This window comes from Hylobates moloch, unplaced genomic scaffold, assembly GCF_009828535.3.
Source record: "Hylobates moloch isolate HMO894 unplaced genomic scaffold, HMol_V3 SCAFFOLD_5, whole genome shotgun sequence".
NCBI lineage: Eukaryota > Metazoa > Chordata > Mammalia > Primates > Hylobatidae > Hylobates > Hylobates moloch.
In genome coordinates, this window is record NW_026652280.1 from 71,576,723 (window position 1) to 71,599,593 (window position 22,871).

A 22,871-nucleotide genomic window follows, 5' to 3' on the forward strand; every position below is an offset into this window, starting at 1 on the left:
CTTTAAAAACTCTTTACTGTTCTCAGCTTCTTTTCTTTTCTCCACCTGCTCTTGTATTTGGACACCTGAATTACAGCTTCCTCTACCTCATACTATTTTGCATGCCCTCAATGATCTTGGGGTGAATTTTTCATTTGTCTAACAACATATGTTTGGTCATCTTTACAGAAAGTGAATACATACATCAGTTCTTAACTTACACCTGTGTGGCTGCTTACACTGTTCCCTATCAATTCCTTAAGTCTCAAATATGTGGGAAAGACCCTTCTCTAGTGTGAAGTAATCACAAAGGCTTGTTCTTACCACTGCGCTTTGGTCACTTCAATGATAAATCAGAAAACAACAACAAAAGCTTCCAGTGCATGGGATTACAAGACCTTAATAGTCCTGGGAAATTATACTTATCTGTCATAGTTTTTTTTTTTTTTTTGAGATTGAGTCTCACTCTGTCTGGACTGACTGGAGGGACTGGAGTGAAGTGGCGCCATCTCAGCTCACTGCAACCTCCGCCTCTCGGGGTTCAAGCGAATTCTCCTGCCTCAGCGTCCCAAGTGGCTGGGATTACAGGCGCGCACCACCACGCCTGGCTAATTTTTGTATTTTTAGTAGAGACAGGGTTTCACCATGTTAGCCAGGCTGGTCTTGAACTCCTGACCTCAGGTGATCTGCCCACCGGCCTCCCAAAGTGCTGGGATTACAGGCGTGAGCCATCACCTTCATTTGTCATAATTTTCTACTGCCTTTCTTGCTGTCGATTTTTACCTCTACTTACACAATTACGCCTAACAATTCTTTCTTTTTAAAAAATTCAAACTTCAGGCCGGGCGTGGTGGCTCACGTTTGTAATTCCAGCACTTTGGGAGGCTGAGGCGGGCGGATCACGAGGTCAGGGAGATTGAGACCAGGTAATCTGCCCGCTTCAGCCTCCCCAAGTGCTGGGATTACAGGCGTGAGCCACCACACCCAGCCCCTGATTTGTTTTAACAAGTGAAGCTATAAAATAAAGGCTCATATTCTGAATTTTAAAGTTTTAAGGCTGGGCGCCATGGCTCACGCCTGTAATCCCAGCACTTTGCACGGCCGAGGCAGGCGGATCACTTGAGATTAGGAGTTTGAGACCAGCCTTGCCAACACGGCAAAACCCTGTCTCTACTAAAAGTACAAAAATTAGCTGGGCGCAGTGGCACGTACCTGTAATCCCAGGTACTCGGGAGGCTGAGGCAGGAGAATCGCTTGAACTCGGGAGGCGGAGGTTATGGTGAGCCAAGAACACGCCACTACACTCCAGCCTGGGCAACAGAGAGACGACGTCTCAAAAAAATAAATAAGTTTTAATTTTATTTTACTTATATTTTTGAGACAAAGTCTTGCCTTGTCACTCAGGCTGGAATGCAGTGGTGTGATCACGGCTCACTGCAGCTTTGACTTCAGGGGCTCAAGTGATCCCCCCACCTCAGCCTCCCAAGTAGGTGGGACTGCAGGCACACCACCACGCCTGGCTGATTTTTTATTTTTATTTGCTATGTTGCTTAGACTGGTCTCAAACTCCTGGTCTCAATCAATCTGCCTGCCTCGGCCTTCCAAAGTGTTGGTATTACAGGCACGAGCCATGGTGCCTGTTTTGAAGTTTTTATTTTAAAAATCTATATTACTGCAACTTAATTTCCATCATTATCGGGGTGAAATAGTTATAATATTTCATTAAATAATGTCGAATAATATTTTTAGTATTTCATACATAGCTTTGTTCTATGTATGGCATACAGAAAACATTACATCTTTAGACCATATTCTCCCGTGAACTGCTACGATGTAGTAGCAAATAAGAACTTAGGAAACTGAAAAAGAATAAACTTCTGTTACATTTTAATTTTATAAAGTAGGACCTTAAGATAATCCCAAATTGATAATGAGTTTCTCCTTATGGCTAACATACTTAAGTTTATTTCTTTATACTTTAGGTCTCTAAGTGAATCCTAAATTATATGATGAAAAGTGTTCCCTTTGTTAGTCAGATGTTTGTGCATGTACTCTCTACAAAGATGCTCAGAAAAGGACACAGTGAAGTATGAAGAATCTTGCATACTTTGACACATCATTACTTTAGGATGGTAAAATAACCACTTATTTATAGCCTTTAATATGCCTGCCACTGGCTGGGGAGAGAAGATCCCTGGTGGAGTAAGTTCTTTTCTTCATTACATTTTTTTTTTCTTTGAGAAGTTCTCTTTGAGGAAGAGAGTTTAGAGACTAAAATAGCTCACTGTCACTGAACCCTACTGTGTGTCAGGCATGTGCTATGTGCTTTTATGTGTGTTATCTAAGAGGTGGTTACAAATGAGAAAACAGACTCAACTTCCAAGATTATACTGCAGTTAGGTAGCAGATACAGATAGGAATCCAGTACTTAACTTTAGCTTATATATATATATAGAGAGAGAGAGAGAGAGAGAGACAGAGAGAGAGAGAGAGAGAGAGAGAGAGTTTTTTTTTTTTTTGAGACAGAGTTTTGCTCTGTTGCCCAGGCTGGAGTGCAGTGGCGGGATCTTGGCTTACTGCAAGCTCTGCCTCCCGGGTTCACGCCATTCTCCTGCCTCAGCCTCCTGAGTAGCTGGGACTACAGGCGCCCGCGACCACGCCCGGCTAATTTTTTGTGGTTTTAGTAGAGACGGGGTTTCACCGTGTTAGCCAGGATGGTCTCAATCTCCTGACCTCATGATCCACCCACCTCGGCCTCCCAAAGTGATGGGATTACAGGCGTGAGCCACCGCGCCCGGCAGCACATACATATTTTTTTACTTATATTTACATATATTTATATACGTATGCTCCCTATGTATATATGGATTACATGGACATGGCAAAAATTAAGCCATACAAAAGGTTATATAATGAAAAAGTTAAGTCACATTCTCCTTTCCCTCAATCCTTTCCCTTAGGTGATAGCTGTAACCAGTGCCTTGTATATTTTCCGAGACATTCTATCCATATATAAGCCAGACTGCCTGTCTGTCTTCCTCCATCCACATATCCATCCCACCCTCGCAAAACAGATATTAGCATACTGTTTTGCACTTTGCTTTTTCACTTAGTACATATTAAAAGTACTTCCATACAGATGATGAGTTCTTTTTAACAATTTAATAGTATTCATTACTTAGCCAGTCATCTATAATGGGACACATAGGTTATTTCTAGGTTTTAGCTATTATAAATAATGCTGCTATGAATAACCTTTCAAAGAAGCTATATCAATGTATACTGTCACCAATAATATAAGAAAGTGCCTGAGCTTCACCTACACAATTATATTAACAAACTTTTTCATCTTTGTCTGATAGGTGAAAAATGGTATTATTATAGTTATAATTTGAAATTGTTATTATTGTGAAGGTGAACAGCTTTTATTGTTTTTAAAAGCCATTTGTATTTCCGTTCTCTTTTTGATATGTAGGAGTTCTTTACATATTAAGAAAGTTCAGTTTTTGTCATATATTGCAAATATTTAAAAATTTTTGTTATCTTTTGACCTTTATGGTATTTTTTCATGTCAAAAATTTAAATTTTTATGAACTCAAACTTAAACTTTTTTCTCTAGGTTTCTGTGACATGGCATTAAAAAATCCTTTTTCACTCTGTTGATTACAAAAAATTTTCTCCATTGTTTTCTTATATAATTTTATGGTTTCATTTCTTTTATGTTTAGATTATTGCCCAACCGGGACTTTACTGCAGTATAAAGAATGAGGTAGGCCAGGCATGTTGGCTCATATCTATAATCCCAGCTCTCTGAGAGGGAGGCAGGCGGATCGCTTGAAGTCAGGAGTTCAAAACCAGCCTGGCCAACATGGGGAAACCCTGTCTCTACTAAAAATACAACAATTAGCTGGGCATGGTGGTGCACGCCTGTAATCCCAGCTACTGAGGAGGCTGAGGCAGGAGAATCGCTTGAACTCAGCATGCAGAGGTTACAGTAAGCCGAGATTGTGCCGTAGCATTCCAGCCTGAGCCACAGAGCAAGACTCTGTCTCAAAACAAACAAACAAACAAACAAACAAAAAACCCACAAAAAACATATAGAACAGAAGCAGTTCCCACTGTTACGAAGTTACTCCAACTTTCTAGGGCTACCCTGATGTACCAGGTCCTTTACTGGGACTAGAGGGGTACAAATTCTAGGAATCCTGTAGCCTTACCTCAAACCACAGGAAGAATTCCTAGAAGTACTATAAAGTAAATTGTAATGAGAAATCGATAGCTTTCAGAGTATAAAACTGTTCAAATACAGTGAAAGAAGAAATAAAATAATTCAGTACAGATTTTCCTCAGGGGAATGAAAGTAGTTTGAAAAAAGGTTATAAATGATCAGTGACATGAACCAAATGAAACTGACAGAGCAAACAGCATATTAAATCGGAGGTACTGGATTTGAAAAGTTATTCATTGCATTCCCTTCCTCCATTCCTTTCGTTTGAAAAGTATCCAACCTTGAGCCAGTTTCTTCGTTTGTTTTGAGACAGTGCTGGGATTACAGGTGTGAGCCACCAGCCCGGCCCCTGAAATCAGTTTCTTGACCACAATTTCTTATCCTAGAGATCACCAGGTGGGCCTATGAACCTACTAAAACCACATGCTGAGTTTGGGGAGGATTGTATTTGTGTGGACATTTCCTCTCATAAACATGTTTCATCTTAAAGGTGTCTAAAGGCATCTATGATCTTTAAAAGCAAGGATTTCACTGTTAAGTCAAAACAACTTCTTGAACCATTAGTAGTACTGTACCATACATAGAACATTAAATCGGCACTACATTTAAATACATTTAAAATGGCATTACGTTAATTTTTAAAAGCTGTTTCAGACAATGGCACTGCAAGGCAATGCTATTCCAATTAAGAATGTAACAGGTTGGACATGGTGGCTCACGCCTGTAATCCCAGCAATTTGGGAGGCCAAGGTGGGTGGATCACCTGAGGTCAGGAGTTCAAGACTGGCCCAGCCAACACAGCAAAACCCCAACTCTACTAAAAATACAAAAATTAGCTGGGTGTGGGGGCGCATGCCTGTAGTTCCAGCTACTTGGGAGGCTGAGGCAGGAGAATCACTTGAACCAGGGAGGTGGAGGTTGCAGTGGGCCAAGATCGTGCCACTGCACTCCAGCCTGGATGACAGTAAAACTCTGTCTCAAGAAAAAAAAAAGAATGTAACAGAAAAGTTTAGTTTTCTTCTACTCAGGAGAGTGAGAGCTTATATTCTTTAAAGTTAGCCTGTGGAACTGTATCTCTTCCTCAGTTATCAGCTGCTATGTCTTAAATTTTACATGCTAAACTGATTTAGGATTTAGTATACGGCTAATCACTCTTATCCAAAGTAAGGGTGGTATTATTAAAAGTTCCAGTTTATTAGTTGGTTTAAATATCCTCTGACTTTCAACAGCTTTCCATTAAGAAAAAACTACCTTAATGGGGCATTAAGTTAAGGAATAGAGAGTAGAGAATCTAGATGAGGATTTCCAAGGGAAACAAATCATACTAACGTTGATTCGAGAAAGTGAAGAGCACACTATGTTAATTTTAATTTCGCGTACCCAGACCTTATCTGTCCATCTCTCTGGTTTATCCGGACTATTTGAGGACCAAAGGGAAGAAGGGGAGAACAGAGTGGACAGGTAAGAGGACAAAGACAAGGCAGCTAAAAGAACAGCAGGGGACTGAGAGAGCTATAACGGTTCTCCAACTGGGAATCAGAAATTCTCTGCAGAGTAACAATCTGGAAAAAGTAAAAAGGGCTTTTAAGATTCTGGTTGGCCAAGCACTGTGGCTCCCCAGCGTTATGGGAGGGTGATGGGGGAAGATTGCTTTAGCCCAGAAGTTCGAGACCGGTCTGGACAATATGGTGAGAACCCGTCTCTACAAAACATAAAAAATTAGCCAAGCATGGTGGTGCGCATCTGTGCAGTGAGCCATGATCTCATCACTGCACTCCAGTCTGGGTGACAGAGTGAGACTCTGTTTCAAAAAACAAAACAAAACAAAATTCTGGTTAAGGGCTGGGCATGGTGGCTCATGTCTGTAATCTCCCACTTCGGGAAACCAAGGTGAGCAGATCACTTGAGGCCGGGAGTTCAAGGCCAGACCAGCCTGGTCAATGAGAACAACAACAACAACAACAATAAAAAAGAAGAAATTTGTCAGGCATGGTGGTGTGTGCCTGTAGTCCCAGCTTCTCAGGAGGCTGAGGCAAAGGATCACCCGAGCCAGGAGTTGGAGTCTGCAGTGACCTATGATCATGCCACTGCACTCCAGCCTGGGTGACAGAATGAGACCCCTTCTCAAGAAAAAAAGAAGATTCTGGTTAAAATCAAAAAATCAAAAAAGAGGCAACTAGAAAAGCTAGGGGACAAACGCAACTATCTGGATTTCCGTAATTATAGATATCAGTAATCTATAAACACATGTCAAAGGCAAAACAATATGATTTCTAGGTATACATTCCCCATTGGGGCACCCATCCCAAGGCTGCTTTTCCTTCAAGCAGTGGTCTTTACCTTTTGAGGGATCACAGACAAATCCACTAAGAAACTGACAAAAGCTACGGAATCACCTAGAAACGAAATACCTGGGAACACACATACATAAAATTTAGCAGTTTCAGGAGATTTGCAAATACCTTTCAAGTCTGATCCCTGGATCCCAGACACTGTTTTAAAGGCCTCAAGTCCCAAAATGACCCTACCTATTATAACACATCCACTCCCTCTTAGCCATCAAAATTAAGATGATTCCCTCTGTGCCACTGATCTCAAATAGATCATAAGAAGAAAGCACTATAGGTAGTCACATGGGTAAATTAGGGCAGTGCTGAAACAAGAATCAGAAGGACTGAATTTGAGTCCCAGTTATGACACTAGCAGATATTGTAACATCAGGTAAGTCACAACACTATATTGGCCCAGTGTTTCCTCAGCCATAAATGAGGGGTTTGGAATAAACTAAGGTGCTGACATTTTAAAAGGGAACAGTCTTCCTGTGTTTACTGAATATTTACTGAGCATCTAACATGTTTCAGGTCCCACAGGTAGGGGGTGGGAAAACGAAGAAAAAAAAGACCACCCTCAAAGAGCTACACAGAACAGACAAGTAGACAGTTACAAAACAATGTGGTTCATACTCTAATAAAAGAATATAGAGAACTAAGAAATAAGAGAAGGAGGAGCATTTAACTTTGCCCAAGGAGACTAGAGTCTAGTCTTGAAGATGTTTCCCAAATAGATATGGTACGCATGGAGTATATCCAACATATGAAGACTCCAAGGTGTGAGAGAGCAGCCAATCTTCAAGGGAATTCAGAGTTTGTGCAACCATGTAAAAGCACTGAGATTAGACAGCAGGCAGGAGAATGTGTAACTAGTAGGCAAGTGAAGTGTTTTAGAATAAGACAGCTTTGATTCACCTGCCTAACTGGCTGCCCCACAGTAAGTACGAGAAGAACAGTGTGCACTTGATATCTGACTTCTAAAAATTAGCTGACTCACAAATGGTAAAAATTGTTCTCTAACAATATTTGAACTACAAATTCCTAAGAAAGAAAAATGGCGGCTGGGCGCAGTGGCTCACGCCTATAATCCTAGCACTTTGGGAGGCGGAGGCGGGTGGATCACAAAGTCAGGAGATCGAGACCATCCTGGCTAACACGGTGAAATCCCGTCTCTACTAAAAATACAAAAAATTAGCCTGGCGTGGTGGCGGGTGCCTGCAGTCCCAGCTACTCGGGAGGCTGAGGCAGGAGAATGGCGTGAACCCGGGAGGCAGAGCTTGCAGCGAGCCGAGATGATGCCACTGCACTCCAGCCTGGGCAACAGAGCAAGATTGTCTCAAAAAAAGAAAAAGAAAAAAGAAAAATGGCCAGGCACAGTGGCTTATGCTCGTAATCCTAAGCCTTTGGAAGGCTGAGGTGGATGGATTGCTTGAACTCAGGAGTTGAAGACCAGCCTGGGCAAGATGGTTAAACCCTGTCTCTACAAAAAATACAAAAAAATTAGCCAGGCCCAGCTATGTGGGGGACTGAGGCAGAAGGATGTCTAAAGCCCAAGAGGTCGAGAATGCAGTGAGCTGAGATCACACCACTGCACTCCAGACTGGGTGACAAAGTGAGACCCAGTATCAAAAAGAAAAGAAAGAGAAAGAAAAAGAAAAATGTGGCCGGGCATGGTGGCTCACACCTGTAATCCCAGCACTTTGGGAGGCCGAGGCAGGTGGATCACCTGAGGTCAGGAGTTCAAGACCAGCCTGACAAACATGGTGAAACCTCATCTCTACTAAAAATACAAAAATTTGCTGGGTGTGCTGGTGGGCACCTGTAATCCCAGCTACTCAGGAGGCTGAGGCAGGAGAACTGCTTGAACGGGGGTGGGGGGGGCAGAGGTTACAGTGAGCTGAGATCACGCTACTGCACTCCAGCCTGGGGGACAGAGCAAGACTTGGTTTCAAAAAAAGAAAAATGAAGTCAGTCAGGAGTTCCATTGTTTATAAACCCTAATTAATCAATCAAATTCCAAGAGGCTGAGGTGGGAGGCTCACCTGAGCCCAGGAGTTTAAGGTTGCAGTGAGCTATGATCGCACCACTGCACTTGCGCTCCAGACTGGGCAACACAGTGAGAACTCTTTAAAAAAGAAAGGAATTTAAAAATAAATAAGCCAAATTCCTTCTGAGCCATCACTTCTTAGAAACATCCCATAACATGGCTTTTGCGATTCCCCAGTTTTACTCTTTTCCTCAGTAGGCACACAGACTCCATTCCTTCTCTCTGCCTTTCTCAAAGCTCAGCCTGATGAAGACAGCAATCAGCAGTGACGAAAGGTAAAGCCAAAAAGGGATCATGAACATTACTCAAAAAAGTCAGAATTAACCTCACACAATCAGACCAAATTAAACTTTTCCAACTGCACCCTGTTTTGTTGTTCTTGTTTTAGAGACAGGATCTCACTCTGTCGCCTAGTCTGTAGTGCAGTGTACAAATTATGGCTCACTGCAGCCCTAACCTCCTGACCTCAAGTGATCCTCCCACCTCAGCCTCCCAAAGCGCTGGGATTACAGGGATGAGCCACCGCCTGGCCAGCACTCTTTCACGATCAATTCTTCCACCTGTGTGCTCTTGGTCCCATTGACTCTTGCTTTCCAAGATTTCTGGCTCCAACAATCATCCCTTCTATTTCAACCTCCACCTCTCTCTTTAGGTTCATCCCTGCAATCACATAAATATATCAAGTTGCCCTTTCCTCGTAAAAAGTCATTCATTCAGAACATTATTTTCAAGTGCTTACTAAGCACCTGGTACTGTGCAAAGCACTGGCAGTGCCTTCATGAAACTCTGAAGAGGTAGTAAAAAATATAAACTCAGATTAACAGAGTCTGTTCTGCTCCAACCCAATAATTCATTTCTAAGAAACCTCCTATTATCAAACTCACGAAATCAAAGACACTGTTCAAAACGAGCAAAAAGGAATAAGGGACCAGAGTTCCAGACTCAAAATACTAAATTCGTTTTTCCTGCAAGAATTTCAACAAGGTATCAAGTTCTCCTACCACTAAGCAAGTCCAGCTTTTAGTTGTATTCAGTTTTTGCTCAAGAGCAAAGCCTTTCTTTTCCCAGCTCCATGAGCATTACCAAAAAAAAAGGCACAACTCTTCAAAAACATTATCAAAAACATCACCCACTGTTGTGCTAAACAAAGCAGAAAGCCACCTTAAACACTTTTTTCCTACTCAAGCCGTGTTACTTTCAAGACAGTGGTTTGCTTAATGCAAATTGTGTTCCCGAAATCATTTGCTGCTGTATGACATCCAATTCCCGCTATGAAAGGGGAAGTCTTGGGATGCTAGAGAAGTACGCAACAGGGGCTCATACCCAGCATGGGCAGGTCAAGAAGGCCTGCCAAGGAAGTGAGACTTCAGGGATGAGTAGGAGGCAGTTTAAGCAAGAAAGGAAAGAGAAGGGGGGAAAGTTGTGCCAAGGAAGAGAACGACATTTACAAACGCCCTAAGGGGAGAATGGACACACACACTTCCAAGAATACAACACAGTGGAAAAGAGGGAGGAAAGTGATAGGGGAAATCAAGCAAGAGAGGCAGGCCATGAGGTCTTGTGAGCCCAAGGAGAGGCTGAATTTACATTGTGAGCAACAGGAAGCCGTTAAAGGGTTTAAGTGAGAAATCACACAATCATGCTTCATTTTAGCTACCTCTCCCCACTTCTTCAAGTTGGGCTTCTAAAAAGAGCAGTGTACACTTGGTAGTTTGCATTTCTTCCTACCTTCTCTCCTGAACTCCAGGTATCTGTCTTGTGTAGTCCGCTGATACGACTCCCTTTAGGGTATCTGTTAATCTACCTGCTCCATGTCATGGCCCTCTCAGGCTGCCCTTACCTGTCAGGTGGCCCTGCTCACCCTCAACTCCCTCCACTGCTTTCCTCCCCACTTCTGCGGTTGTTCCTCGCCAGTCTTTTTTGCAAGTTCCTCTTTCTCTACCCATCCTTTTAAATGTTGTCTGTCAAGATTCTGTCCTTGGCCTTTGGTATTTCCAAAAGCTCTGTATCTTCCCTAGGTGATCTCATCAATGTCTAAGACCTCAAATATCACCCATGTGTTCATGATTTCCAAAATCACATTTCCTCAGACCTCTCTCCCGAACTCCAAATTTATACATTCAACTAGCTTCATTTCAGTGTCTCGCAGGTACCTCAAACGGAATTAAACAGTTTCAAAACCAAACTTGTACATAACGTATACCCCTTTACCATTTCATTTCAAATCTCTATCTCCCCTCCATCCCTCCTGCCACAGCCTAACAGAAGCTCATCATTTCTCTTCAGGTTTACTCCAACCGACTACTGCCCTGTGCTGCGTGCCTACACTTTCCCCATCCAGCCTGCTAGCAGTCAGAACGATCTTGCTAACAAGTAAATATGATCAGCCGGGAGCGGTGGCTCATGCCTGTAATCCCAGCACTTTGAGAGGCCGACGCAAGCGGATCACCTGAGGTCAGGAGTTTGAGACCAGCCTGGCCAACATGGCGAAACCCTGTCTCTGCTAAAAGTACAAAAAAATCAACCGGGCATGGTGGTGTGTGCCTGTAATCTCAACTACGCAGGAGGCTGAGGCAAGCGAATCACTTGAACCCGGGAGGCAGAGGTTGCAGTGAGCTGACATTGCACCACTGCACTCCAGCCTGGGCGACAGAGCGGGACTCTGTCAAAAAAAAAAAAAAGAAGCAAATATGATCGTGGTATTTCCAGACTTACAATTCCACAGTGAGTTCCTATTAACCAGCTCAAATTCCTTAGTCTGATCTAGGCTCTGCCTTATTCTCCAGCATCTCAACTTCACACTAGTCTCCAGGCTAAACTGTGGGTGGTTCTCTCAGCATTCCCTCAGTGCCTTTGTGTACTCCCTCCTTGCTGGAACAGTAATTCTCTTCACCTCCCTTGTCCTCTTCCCCTGGCCAATGTCTTTCAAGACTTAAGTGAGGTCCTCCCTCCCCCGAGAAGCTTCCCCAGAACTCCCATGTGCACCCCTTTTTGGGAAATACAGGACTCCTAGGTACTCAACTCCACAAGACCCTGTGCTTCAAGCTAGCTTTACATGTATCACTTTAACGTTTTCATCAGCTTACCTATTTACCGGGCTGCATCCTTAAAAACTGGGACTCTTGTCTTTTAACAAGAATCCTCAGTGTCTAACACTAACACATAACAAGCATGTTATGAACGAATGAATGAAAATATGGAACTACAATGAGGCCCCAAAAGAATAAGCCCTAGAGTGTGAGCACCTCGAGGGCAGGAACCTTGCCAGGAGCATTCTCTGCTGAATCCCCAAGGCCAGGAGCAAAAGCTGCAACTCCACTGGGGGTCCGGGCATATTTGCAGAATGGCTGAATGGATGTTCTAAGGCCACAGGAAAACACATAATCCAAACTTCCTGACTTGCTTTCCATTACTAACTTTCTTGGTTTGTGACCTACTTTTACTGTAACACCAGTGTGCACGGCACGGTTTCTACTGACCAAACTAATGGTCTTGTTTTCAACTACGAAAAAATAATATGAGCATTGACCAACCAAGTAAACTACAGGATTCCTCGGTAAGAATCTATAGAAGGATTTCCTTATCTTTTTGAAAATGGATGTGAAATCTCCAGTGGATGCGAGTAAGTTCATTTTTCTGGAAAGAGGAATCACAATTCTCATTGAATTTTCAAGGATATTAATGATACCAAAGAAAATCAAATTTCTTAAACCAAAATGTTAAGCTGAATTAAGTTATATTCACTTTTCTCTTTTCAAATCTATTTCGATATATAACCTATCCCTTAGAGAGACAGCAGCCTCTGCTAAAACAAATGTAACTGGAGAAGATGCAGCTGGCAGGCTCTCTCACATTAAGATTCCTACCAGAATTTGCGTTTCAGATTGTCTATAATTGGAAGAGTCCTTACCAGCATTCTTTAAAACTTAGAGCCCTATTCTAACACACTCCGTATCATGGGAATCAGGATATTTATACTTCCCACTAACGTGTTCAAGAAGAAAACGTTACTTTCTGAACACATTTTTCAATGTCATCGAATTAAATGGAAAGGGGAAAAACCCAGGATCATCCACATTTACAGGAAAGCCCGTCTTTTCTTTTACTTTACACAGAGAGAACCAAACATCAGAAGCAGCATTAACTTAAACGACACCAAATTCAATCTTGGGAATAATACGGCAAGGATTAAACGAAGGGGAAAGCAGTTACATCATTTTAAAAGAGATAAAGTTTTGCTTGAATTAAAAGGTAGTCTAGCTGACATAAAAAAAGCGAATCACAGGTGTTTATACTACATATTGCATCTACGTGAGCTGAACAGGCACGATCAGGGCGATAGGCGTCGGAACACGGTGCCCCCGGGGAGGGGATGAGGACACTTTCTCAGGGCAAGGAAAGGCTATTTTGATTTGAGGGGGGATGCATTTGTGACACCCGTTTGGGAGCACACAAGAGATCTGCGTTTCACTGTAGGGAAAGTATACCTCAGTAAGGAAAACTATAAAGAGAATGACACGCTATCACTGGACGAATACAAGCAGAGCCTCTTTCGTTCCAGGAAGGTTCTGTGGGGGACGAACCCACGCTGGGCGGTGCTGGGCCACGGGGGAAAATGAAGACGGAGGGTCCCGGGAGCGCTGCCCTTGCCAGAGGCCACGAGCCGTCCCCAACCACCGCGGCTCCGCCAGGACAGCGAGCTTCGCCTCGCAGACGGCTGCGGCGGCCGGCCCGGCACCCAGGGCGGCCTGCTCCGACAGGTCCTGCGCGGGCGCCAGCTGGGCCCGGACGCCGCGGCCCCGCTCGCCCGCCCCCGCCCTCACCGCTCCCGAGGACGCCAGCTGCCCGCCCGGCCACAAAACACCCGGCCAGAGAAACAGCTGTCCGCGAGCAAGAACCAAGCACAGCGGCGTGGGAGCTACGGCGAAGCTGCGGCCCCGGGGCGCGCACCCCAGCGCCCCTACACTGGCGGCCCGAGCGCCCCCACGGCTTTTCCAAGGACCCCCAAACCCGGGCCGCGCAACGCTGGTGGCGCATCCACGCGCTCCCCAAGAAGCCTCTGGCACCGCCCTCCAAAACTAACTGCGCTTGCGCTAACCATGAGCTGTTCAGCTCAAGTATGCCTTTTTTTTTTTTTTTAACCCAAAAGGAGCAAGAGAGCGGTCAGCGCAGGCGCGCCCCTAACGCGGCCCGCGCCGCCACTTCCGCCCCGAGCGAGAGGCGAGAGGCGGGGGAGGCGGGAGGGAGCCTGCGGGAAGGGCACGAGTCCGGGTCTCGGAGGAGGTCGGCGACCGCCGCGTGGGTCCGCGACTCACCAAGTACAGCGGCTGCCAGCGACGCTGAGTATCCAACTCTTCGAACTCCCGCTCAATGCTGGTGGGCATGGCTGCGGGAGCGAGCTGGCGCGAGCAGAGCCTGCGCCGGCGGAGAGGCTCAGGCCCCGCACGATCCGGGGAGCGCGCTGGTGCTGCGGCGCATGCGCTCTGCGCGCCGCGCCCCGCCCCCACGCCAAGCCCGGTCGGCCGTGGGGAAAGTACCTGGAGCGTCGGACGTCAGCGCGCAGACTCGGCGCCCGAGCGCGGCGCGGAGTCTGCGGCGGGGCGGGGCGGGGCGCCCGGGGGGCGGGGCTCGGGGCGCCCAGGTGGGAGGGGGCGGGGCCAGGGGACCACCCGGCGGCCGTGGTCCGGGCTCGCGGCACGAGGTGAGCAGCCCCTTGGGCTTGCGTTTGACGACAAGAGAGAGGCGATGGTGTGGGTAGCGCGGGGTTACTGGAATGGGACCCCCTGAGGAAGTCCCCTGAGAAGTCGCCGGCACGCTCCGCCTTCCTTCTTGCTTCCCATTTCTCGTTTTCTTCTCAGCCTTCATATTTTTTTAAAGTACTGTATTTGAATATTATTTTAAACATCATCTAGGTCAGTTTAGCGGCCTGTGACCAACTTGGAAACAAATTCCTCATACTTTTCTGCCCTGGCATCAGCTCCTGTAAGCCTGCAGATTTTATGCCAAATAAACCGCTGTAGCAAAAGGAAAGGCAAACAGCCTCTCCCGGAATTTGGGAGAGGGATACCTTGTTAAGAAAACGTTCTACAACTTACGAATTAGATTTAACTGTAAAAAATAGCACGTCCTCTTTTACCAAACAAACGTACTAGTTAGGGAAATCATCTTGCTTCAGATTTAAGGTAGTTCTTTTTTAGTGCTTCTAATATCTTACTATATAATCTTCTTAAGAAACGTGAAGGGTTAGGAAAGGTTTAGCCGTGCTGCCCAGCATTGGGATTTAAATTTTAAATATTAACTTAATTCCTCAGTGGCACCAGCCACATTTCAGGTGTGCCATAACCACGTATGGCTAGTGGCTGCTGTGTGGCAAAGTACATATGTAGAACGTTTCTATCATCGAAGACAGTTCTTTTGGGCAGAGCCGGCCGAGAGGATTACAATACTTGGGGCAGAAAAATGTCCTTAATCACATAAAATAATGAAAACCCTAGCCAGAAAAAAAAAAAAAAGTTGGCTACAGAAGCTAGAAGAAATCGTATTAACAAAAAATCAGTCAGCAAGCTTTCTACTTACACAGTGTGATTTAGAGATACAGGAAAGCTTCCCCCGAAAGACCCCACAATGTCTAATGGTCCTTGGTTTTGAAATTCTGTCATTGAATCTGATTATTTTGATTAAAGGCATGGTATGTCCCAGAATATCCTGTGACTGTTCGTATTAGTCTGCTCATCAGATTGCTTTCCAACCAAAAAATACTGTGTTCTACAAAGGAGGGGCATCTTTATCTCAAAGCAGCAGTTCTTATCGCCAAGTATTCAGCATCTCTTTGGAATTCATTTGTCAGCCTCTCTGGTTCCGGGAGCTGTATTTGCCTATCTTAGTTTGCTGAGTGCAGTGAAGAATCTAGAACAGTGGTTCTCACACCAACATCATTTGCATCCACTGTGAGCTTCTTTGAAATGCAAATTTGAAAAAAAAAAGAAATGCAAATTTGAAGGCCTCACCCCAACCTACTGAATCAGAATCTCTGGTGTTGGGGCCCCAGGAGACTACTTAAGCAAGCTCTCCTGGGGATGCCTATGCCTCCCCAGAGTTTGAGAACCATTGCTCCAGAAGAATATCTATACAGGGCTGCACTGAAGCCCGGGGGTAAAAAGAAAACAGATTAACTTGCTTCGAGATATCCTGCCGACAAGATATGACTTGGTCTGTCTGACATATGTGACCGCCAACCCAACTAGTTCCTAGCTTGCTGTTTCTGAAGGAACCCAAATGTAGACTTTTGCCCCCTTTGAAGTCAAGATCAGAAGTTCTCAGGATTTTAAAATGTCAAGCTTCCCTATTGCCCCCAAATTGTTCAAATTCCTTTGATAGTAGGCATGTTTTTATGTGCATACTCTATATATATTTGAGGAAATACATAATGAACAAAGTCTATTAATTTAAAAAATTACAAATTCATTTAAAAGAATTATGAAATTAAGTAGCCATGTGTATTTTTAAATAATAGTACATATATGTATGAGATACTCATTTTACAGATAATGCTTGGTGGATTATATATTTGGATTCATAGCAATGTCTTCAACTTACTCTTGGCCCCTTCAATCCCTGTTTGGGAACCACTGCCCTAGACCAAAGGAAATGAAGCATAGCGAGAGTTTGGAGTGCCTTCTTTCACTGGAACAAGGCCTGCCTTCTGCACTTTAGTATCCTGTTTAAGAGGCTCTCTCCCCTCAATGTATGATTTATACCCCTTTCAGAGAAGACTCTATTTACTACCCATAGTCCCTCCTGTGGTTTGAATAATGGTGTCCCCTCCAAAATTCACGTTGAAACTTTATCCTCATGGTGGCAATATTAAGAGGTTGGCATTTTGGGAAGTGATTAAGTTATGAGGGTTCGTGAATTTGATTAGTGCCTCATAAAAGGACTGGAGGGAATTAGCTTAGGCCCTTTTTGCCCTTCTGTCCTGCCATGTGAAGGCCCCTAGGTGGCGCCATGAGGAATGGGCCTTCAGCAGACACCAAACCTGCTGGTGCGTTGACCTTGGACTTCTCAGCCTCCGGAAATGTGAGAAATAAATTTCTGTTATTTGTAAATTACACGGTTGCAGCTATTTCGTTACAGCAGCACAAACAGACTAAAACGGCCCTTATAGCTAGAACTTCAGAGGCACAAACATATCAAAATACAGCCTAAAAGCCTAGTGTCTACAAGAGCTGTACATTTGTAGAGCTGGGCAGACATTTGTTATACAAATTCAGATTGTACAGATTACAGTAGAATGAACTTCAGTTAAGTATATGTAGTTTTTAATAAACTTTTAATTGAAATATACACAAAAATGCACACAAATCACAAGTGCATAGCTTAGGGAGTTTTTACAGAGTGAACATAGCTGTCTATCAATACTCAGGCCAAGAACAGGAACTTTATCTGTCCTTCAGAAAGCCCCTGGAGCACCATCCTAAATCCTCCCCCTTAAGTAACAAGCCCCATGCCCTCTAACACTGTAGATTAGTTTTGACTTTTTTGAACTTTGTTTCATTATGTAATATGTGCTTTTTAATGTCTGACTGCTTTTGCTCAAGTTAGTGAGAGTCATCCATGTTGTAGGAATAGTTTGTTCATTCTTGCTGCTAAATAGCATATGATTATTTGAGTCTACTACCATTTATTTGTTCTGAATTTGGTTGTTTCCAGTCTGGCCTTATCATGAAGAGAACCATTAAGGACATGTTTGTCCTTGTCTTTTGGTAGACATACACTCATTTCTTGTGGGCATATATCTAGGAGTGGGATTGCTGGATTGCAGTGTATCTATATGTTCAACATACACTGCTGAACAGTTTTCTGAGTGATTGTATCCCCACTTGAGCTTGGACACAGGACAAGGATGGCCACTATCATCATTTCTGTTCTACACTGTATAGTTATAGCAACAAGTGAGGAAAATTAAGAAGTGGTATAATGATTGGAAAGGATGAAAGAAAGTTGATATTATAGCCAATATATTGTACACATAGAAAATCCAAAGTAATCTACAGGTAAAATATTAGACTAATAAGTCTAATAAGTGAATTTAGGCTAGGTGCAGTGGCTCACACCTGTAATCCGAGCACTTTGGGAAGTCAAAGTGGGAGGATCACTTGAGGCCAGTAGTTGGAGACCAGCCTGGGTAACATAGTGAGACTCCATCTCTAAAAATAAAAAAATTAGAAAAAAAATTTGAATTTAGCAGTGTCTTTGAATACAAAGTCAATATAAGAAAAAGCAGTTGTATTTTTTTTTTTTTTTTTTTTTTTACATAGTCTTGCTCTGTCGCCCAGGCTGGAGTTCAGCGGTGCGATCTCAGCTCATTGCAACCTCCGCCTCCTGGGTTCACGCCATTCTCCCTCCTCAGCCTCCCAAGTAGCTGGGAATACAGGTGCCTGCCACCACGCCTGGCTAATTTTTTAGTAGAGATGGAGTTTCACCGTGTTAGCCAGAATAGTCTTGATCTCCTGACCTCGTGATCTGCCCGCCTTGGCTTCCCAAAGTGCTGGGATTACAGGCGTGAGCCACTGTGCCCAGCAAAAAAAGCAGTTGTATTTCTACATAGCAACAGCAACTAGAAAATTTTTAAACATTGGAATATAAATTATTCAGAAAAATTCTTAACAGAAGATTAGGAAAATCTCAAGTCTGAAAACCACAACATATCACTCAGAGGAATGAAAGAAGAGCTAAATAAATGGAAGGATATATGACGTAATGTCTTGGAAACTTTAGTATTGTAAAGTTGCCAGTACTTCTCAAAGTCATGTATGAATTCAGTGCAATCTCAATCAAAATCTCACCATATTTTTGTAGTGGAAATTGACAAGCTGATGCTACCATTTACAAATAAAAATGCAAGGGGCCAAGAATAGCCAAAATAATCTTAAGGAAGAAGAAAATGGAAGTTTTACCTCACCAGATAATAAGATTTACTCTAAAGCTACAATAATTAAAACAGCATGTTCTTAGTGTGAAGATAGACAAATAGAAGAATGGAACAGAATAGAGTCTAAAGATGAACTCAAGGGCCGAAAGTAGCCAAGAAGAAGAACAGATCTGGAAGACATTATCCCTCCAGATATCAAGATCTCTTATAAAGACATGTGGTATTGAGGCAAGGAAAGGCAAGCTGACCAAGGCAAGCTGACCAGTGGAACTAAACAAAGTCAAGAAACAGGTTCACACATATAGTCATCTGGTGTGTGTCTTTGTGTGTGTGTATTTCCCAAAGGCTAAAGTAATGTGTCTTCAATAAATCGTGCTACATCCAAAAGAGCATAACTATATGTTTCCATTTTATATGAAGTTCAAAAATAGACAACAGAATAGTGATTACCTCTGGAGGAAGCTGGGGGCTGCCTCTGGTAGGGTGGGGATGTTGCCTGGGAAGAAGCATGACAGAATCTTAAGGGGTCCTAGAAATATTCCATATCTTGATTTGGTTGGTGGTACACTGTTGTGTATAATATACACATATTTGTACGTGTGTGTATAAAATGTCATTGAGCTCCACATTTAAGATTTTTTTGGACTTTATTATGTGTATGCTAACCTCAATAAAACTAAAAAATTCCTCACTCAAGATTGAAAACTTTTTTAATTTAAATAAAAATAAACAGTATTTCATTTAGAAATGGAAACCAGTCACATTATCTTACACAGTATTTCATAAACTACCATCACCTAGTGAATATAGCAAAAGACTGTATATGGCTTCAAAGCCACATAATGCACCTAAATTCTCTAAAATTGCCAGCAATTACAAAGTGATAGATATGAGCCACATGGGATCAAGATGGGGATTCACTCATTCCATATTTTGGAGCCACAAAGTATATCTGCTGCCTAGGTTTGGACCAAATGCAATTAATGTATCTAACAAAAAAATCCTAATATTTATTCAGCTTCATCCACAGCCTCCAAAAATGGTTTTAGTAAAAGACCAAATAAATTACGGTTTTTAAAAAAAACTTTCGGGGCTGGGTGCGGTGGCTCACGCCTGTAATCCCAGCACTTTAGGAGGCCTAGGTGGGCGGATCACGAGGTCAGGAGATCGAGACCATCCTGGCTAACACGGTGAAACCCCGTCTCTACTAAAAATACAAAAAAGTAGCCAGGCGTGGTGGCGGGCGCCTGTAGTCCCAGCTACTTGGGAGGCTGAGGCAGGAGAATGGCGTGAACTCGGGAGGCGGAGCTTGCAGTGAGCCGAGATCACGCCACTGCACTCCAGCCTGGGCGACAGAGCGAGACTCCGTCTCAAAAAAAAAAAATTTTTAGGCTCAGTGTGGTGGCTCACACCTATAATTGCAGCACTCTGGGGGACCAAGGTGAGTGAGTCAGCCTGGCCGACATGATGAAACCTGGTCTCTACTAAAAATACAAAAATAAGCTGGACATAGTCACGCGTGCCTGTAATCCAAGTGACTCAGGAGACTGAGGCAGGAGAATCACTCGAACCTGAGAGGCGGAGGTTGCTGTGAGCCAAGATCACGCCACTGCACTCCAGCCTGGGCAACACAGCAAGATTCCTTCTCAAAAAGAAAAAGCTGGGTGTGGTGGCACATGCCTGTAATCTCAGCTACTCAGGAGGCTAGGCATGAGAATTGCTTGAACCTGGGAGGCAGAGGTTGCAGTGAACCAAGATGGCGCCTGTTGCACTCCACCCTGGGTGACAGAGTGAGACTCTGTCTCAAAAAAAAAAAAAATAATAATAACTTCCAAAAATAACTACCTAACCCATCTACACAGAATATGTGGTAGGCCTTCCAATGAACTATCATAGTCCCTAAATATGTCAGTTATCAATTTATTGACATTAAGCTCAAGGCTTCCTTTTTCACCTTCTCTGTGAGAATGGATCTGGGCCCTTTAAATATTTTTCCTTTGCCAGCTGACACAGTGTTAAGCTTTGTCAGTAGGGTGAATGGAGAGACACTTAAGGAGAAAGGGCTTGCTGGGAACCGCACAGGGGAACTGTGCTTGCTGGGCTGACTCCAGTGACCAGCGGCCTCCCCCAGCACCTTGCTCCTGGGGGTGTGTCTGTAGCAGAGTACCTCCCGTGAGACATCTCCCATACAACTTTCCCATACACCCAGAGGGCAATAGAGTAGATTGAATGGGGGCCTCTCAAAAATGTGTCTGCCTGGAACCTGTGAATGTGACCTTCTATGAAAAAAGGGTATTTGCAGATTGAGCTACGAATCCTAAGATCAGATCATCTTGCATTATCAGGGTGAGCCCTAAATCCAATGACAACTGTCCTTCTAGGAGAAGGGCAGGGAGAGATTTGAGACAGGAGAGGGCCATATGAAGATGGAGGCAGAGGTTAGTCACTCAGCCACGGGGAACACCTGGAGCACCCAGAAGCTGGAAGAGGGAATGAAGGCTCCTCCCTGAACCCTTCCGAGGGAGCAGAGCCCTGCAGACACCTTGGTTTTGGACTTCTGGCCTCTAGAACTAAGTGAGGATAAATGGTGTTGTCTTAGGCCACCAAGTCCATGGTCATTTGATATGGCAGCCAGCTGTACAAGGTTTCCAGCTAGTTCCACAAATGCACCCCCACAGGGAGGGCTCTCCATGCAGTGGGCTAGAGGCACGCCTTCTCTAAGAAGGTCTGGGACTCCTTAGAGCTTCATCCCTCAGCTTCTCAATGAAAAAAAAATCCTTCAGCTTCTCAATGAAAAAACTTTTGAATGGAAGTACCTTAAAATTAAGGATTTCTGTTCAGCAAATTACAGCATTAAGGGAAAGGGTGAACTGCGGAGTAGAAGTTTTGCAATGAATACATCCCAAAAAGACTCAGGCCCAAAATGAAGAATGCCTACAAGTCAGTATGAGAAAGATAGCTTAATAGGAAAACGGGCAAGAGATTTTTGAGCAGGCATTTTGTGAAGAGGATATCCAAATGGCTAGTAAGCATATGAACCTTACCCTCTTTAGTCACTAGAGAATGCCAGTTACACCTATAATGAGATAATACCTCACCCCACCAGAGTGGCAGGAACCAGGAGCAGCTATGGGTCTTACACCTGCGGGGTGAATGCATGTTGACTGGGGGAGTGAGGAGTGTAACCGGGCCCTTTGAGATTTCAGCACCCCACATTTTTAGTGGCTGAAACCATGAACATTCTGACCAGGCCCTTGCCTGCTTGCACATGTTAACTGCCTGCTTTCTGCCAATATCCCTTGCTCCCTCAATGTAATGATAAACTGCTGATGTGCTGTTTCTTCATCGAGAAGAGAAGATAACTTCAAGGTCACAAAACATTTTTGCAGACGGAATGGATGCCGTTAAGGGTGTCACGACCGGCTGTTGATGCCCAGAAGTCTGGTTGTTCAAGGCACTATCTGAGACTGAAGAAACACAGACTTTCCCATCGGTTCCCTGAAACTCCCCTTCCCTTTTGTCTAGCTGCACAAGAACTCCCTACTTCACCTTTTTGTTAAGACGGATTTGAGAGATCTTGCCCTCCTGACTTCTCACCTTGGTCAAATTGAATAAACCTTTCTCTATCTCCAAGCACCATGTCTCAGTGTTTGGCCCCAGCTGCTCATGGGGTACACAGGTTTGAGTTTGGGGTTCTACAATAGAAGTACAGTCCGAGGCGGATCACGAGGTCAGGAGATCGAGACCATCTTGGCTAACACGGTGAAACCCCGTCTCTACTAAAAATACAAAAAATTAGCCGGGCGTAGTGGCGGGCGCCTGTAGTCCCAGCTACTTGGGAGGCTGAGGCAGGAGAATGGTGTGAACCCAGGAGGCGGAGCTTGCAGTGAGCCGAGGTAGCGCCACTGCAGTCAGGCTGGGCAAAAGAGCAAGACTCCATCTCAAAAAAAAAAAAAAAAAAAGAAGCACAGTCTTAGCAAATCAAGCTGCATTGAACCATTCCAGAGGACAAAGGGTGGCATAAAAATCTGTTGGAAGAGAAGTTACCAGAGAGTGACAGATATATACTTTACCACATTGTTAAGATAAATATCACAATTTTGCCTTGATTAGTCTTGGAAGGAAGACTAAATAATGGATAAAGGAAGATGAAAACTGGGTGACTTTGATCAGTATTCTAAAAATGATTCATGTGTCTTTTGTTGTTGTTGTTTTAGAGACAGGATCTCACTCTGTCTCCCAGGCTAGGGTATAATGGTGCAATCATAGCTTACTGCAGACTCCAACTCTTGGGCTCAAGAGAGCCTCCCATCTAAGCCTCCAGAGCTGGGACTACAGGCATGCACCACGCCCAGC

General features: G+C 44.0%; 1 protein-coding gene across 7 annotated transcripts in view; it reads right to left on the reverse strand.

Annotated features, from left to right (window-relative positions):
* Positions 1-14,074, reverse strand: part of PTPN2 (protein tyrosine phosphatase non-receptor type 2) — a 101,014-nt gene extending 86,940 nt beyond the window's left edge. For 3 of the 7 annotated variants that reach the window (XR_009213520.1, XM_058438670.1, XM_032152861.2), the window contains exon 1: positions 13,900-14,072. Coding sequence is in view for 6 of the 7 variants with exons in the window: in XM_058438670.1 (XP_058294653.1) it covers positions 13,900-13,968 (69 nt within the window). In the remaining variant the exon portion in view is untranslated. Of the gene's footprint in view, positions 1-13,899 lie in introns of all 7 variants that reach the window. The other 4 variants (XM_058438669.1, XM_032152860.2, XM_032152862.2 and 1 more) reach the window with 3 other exon arrangements.
* Between the last annotated feature and the right edge of the window lie 8,797 nt (positions 14,075-22,871).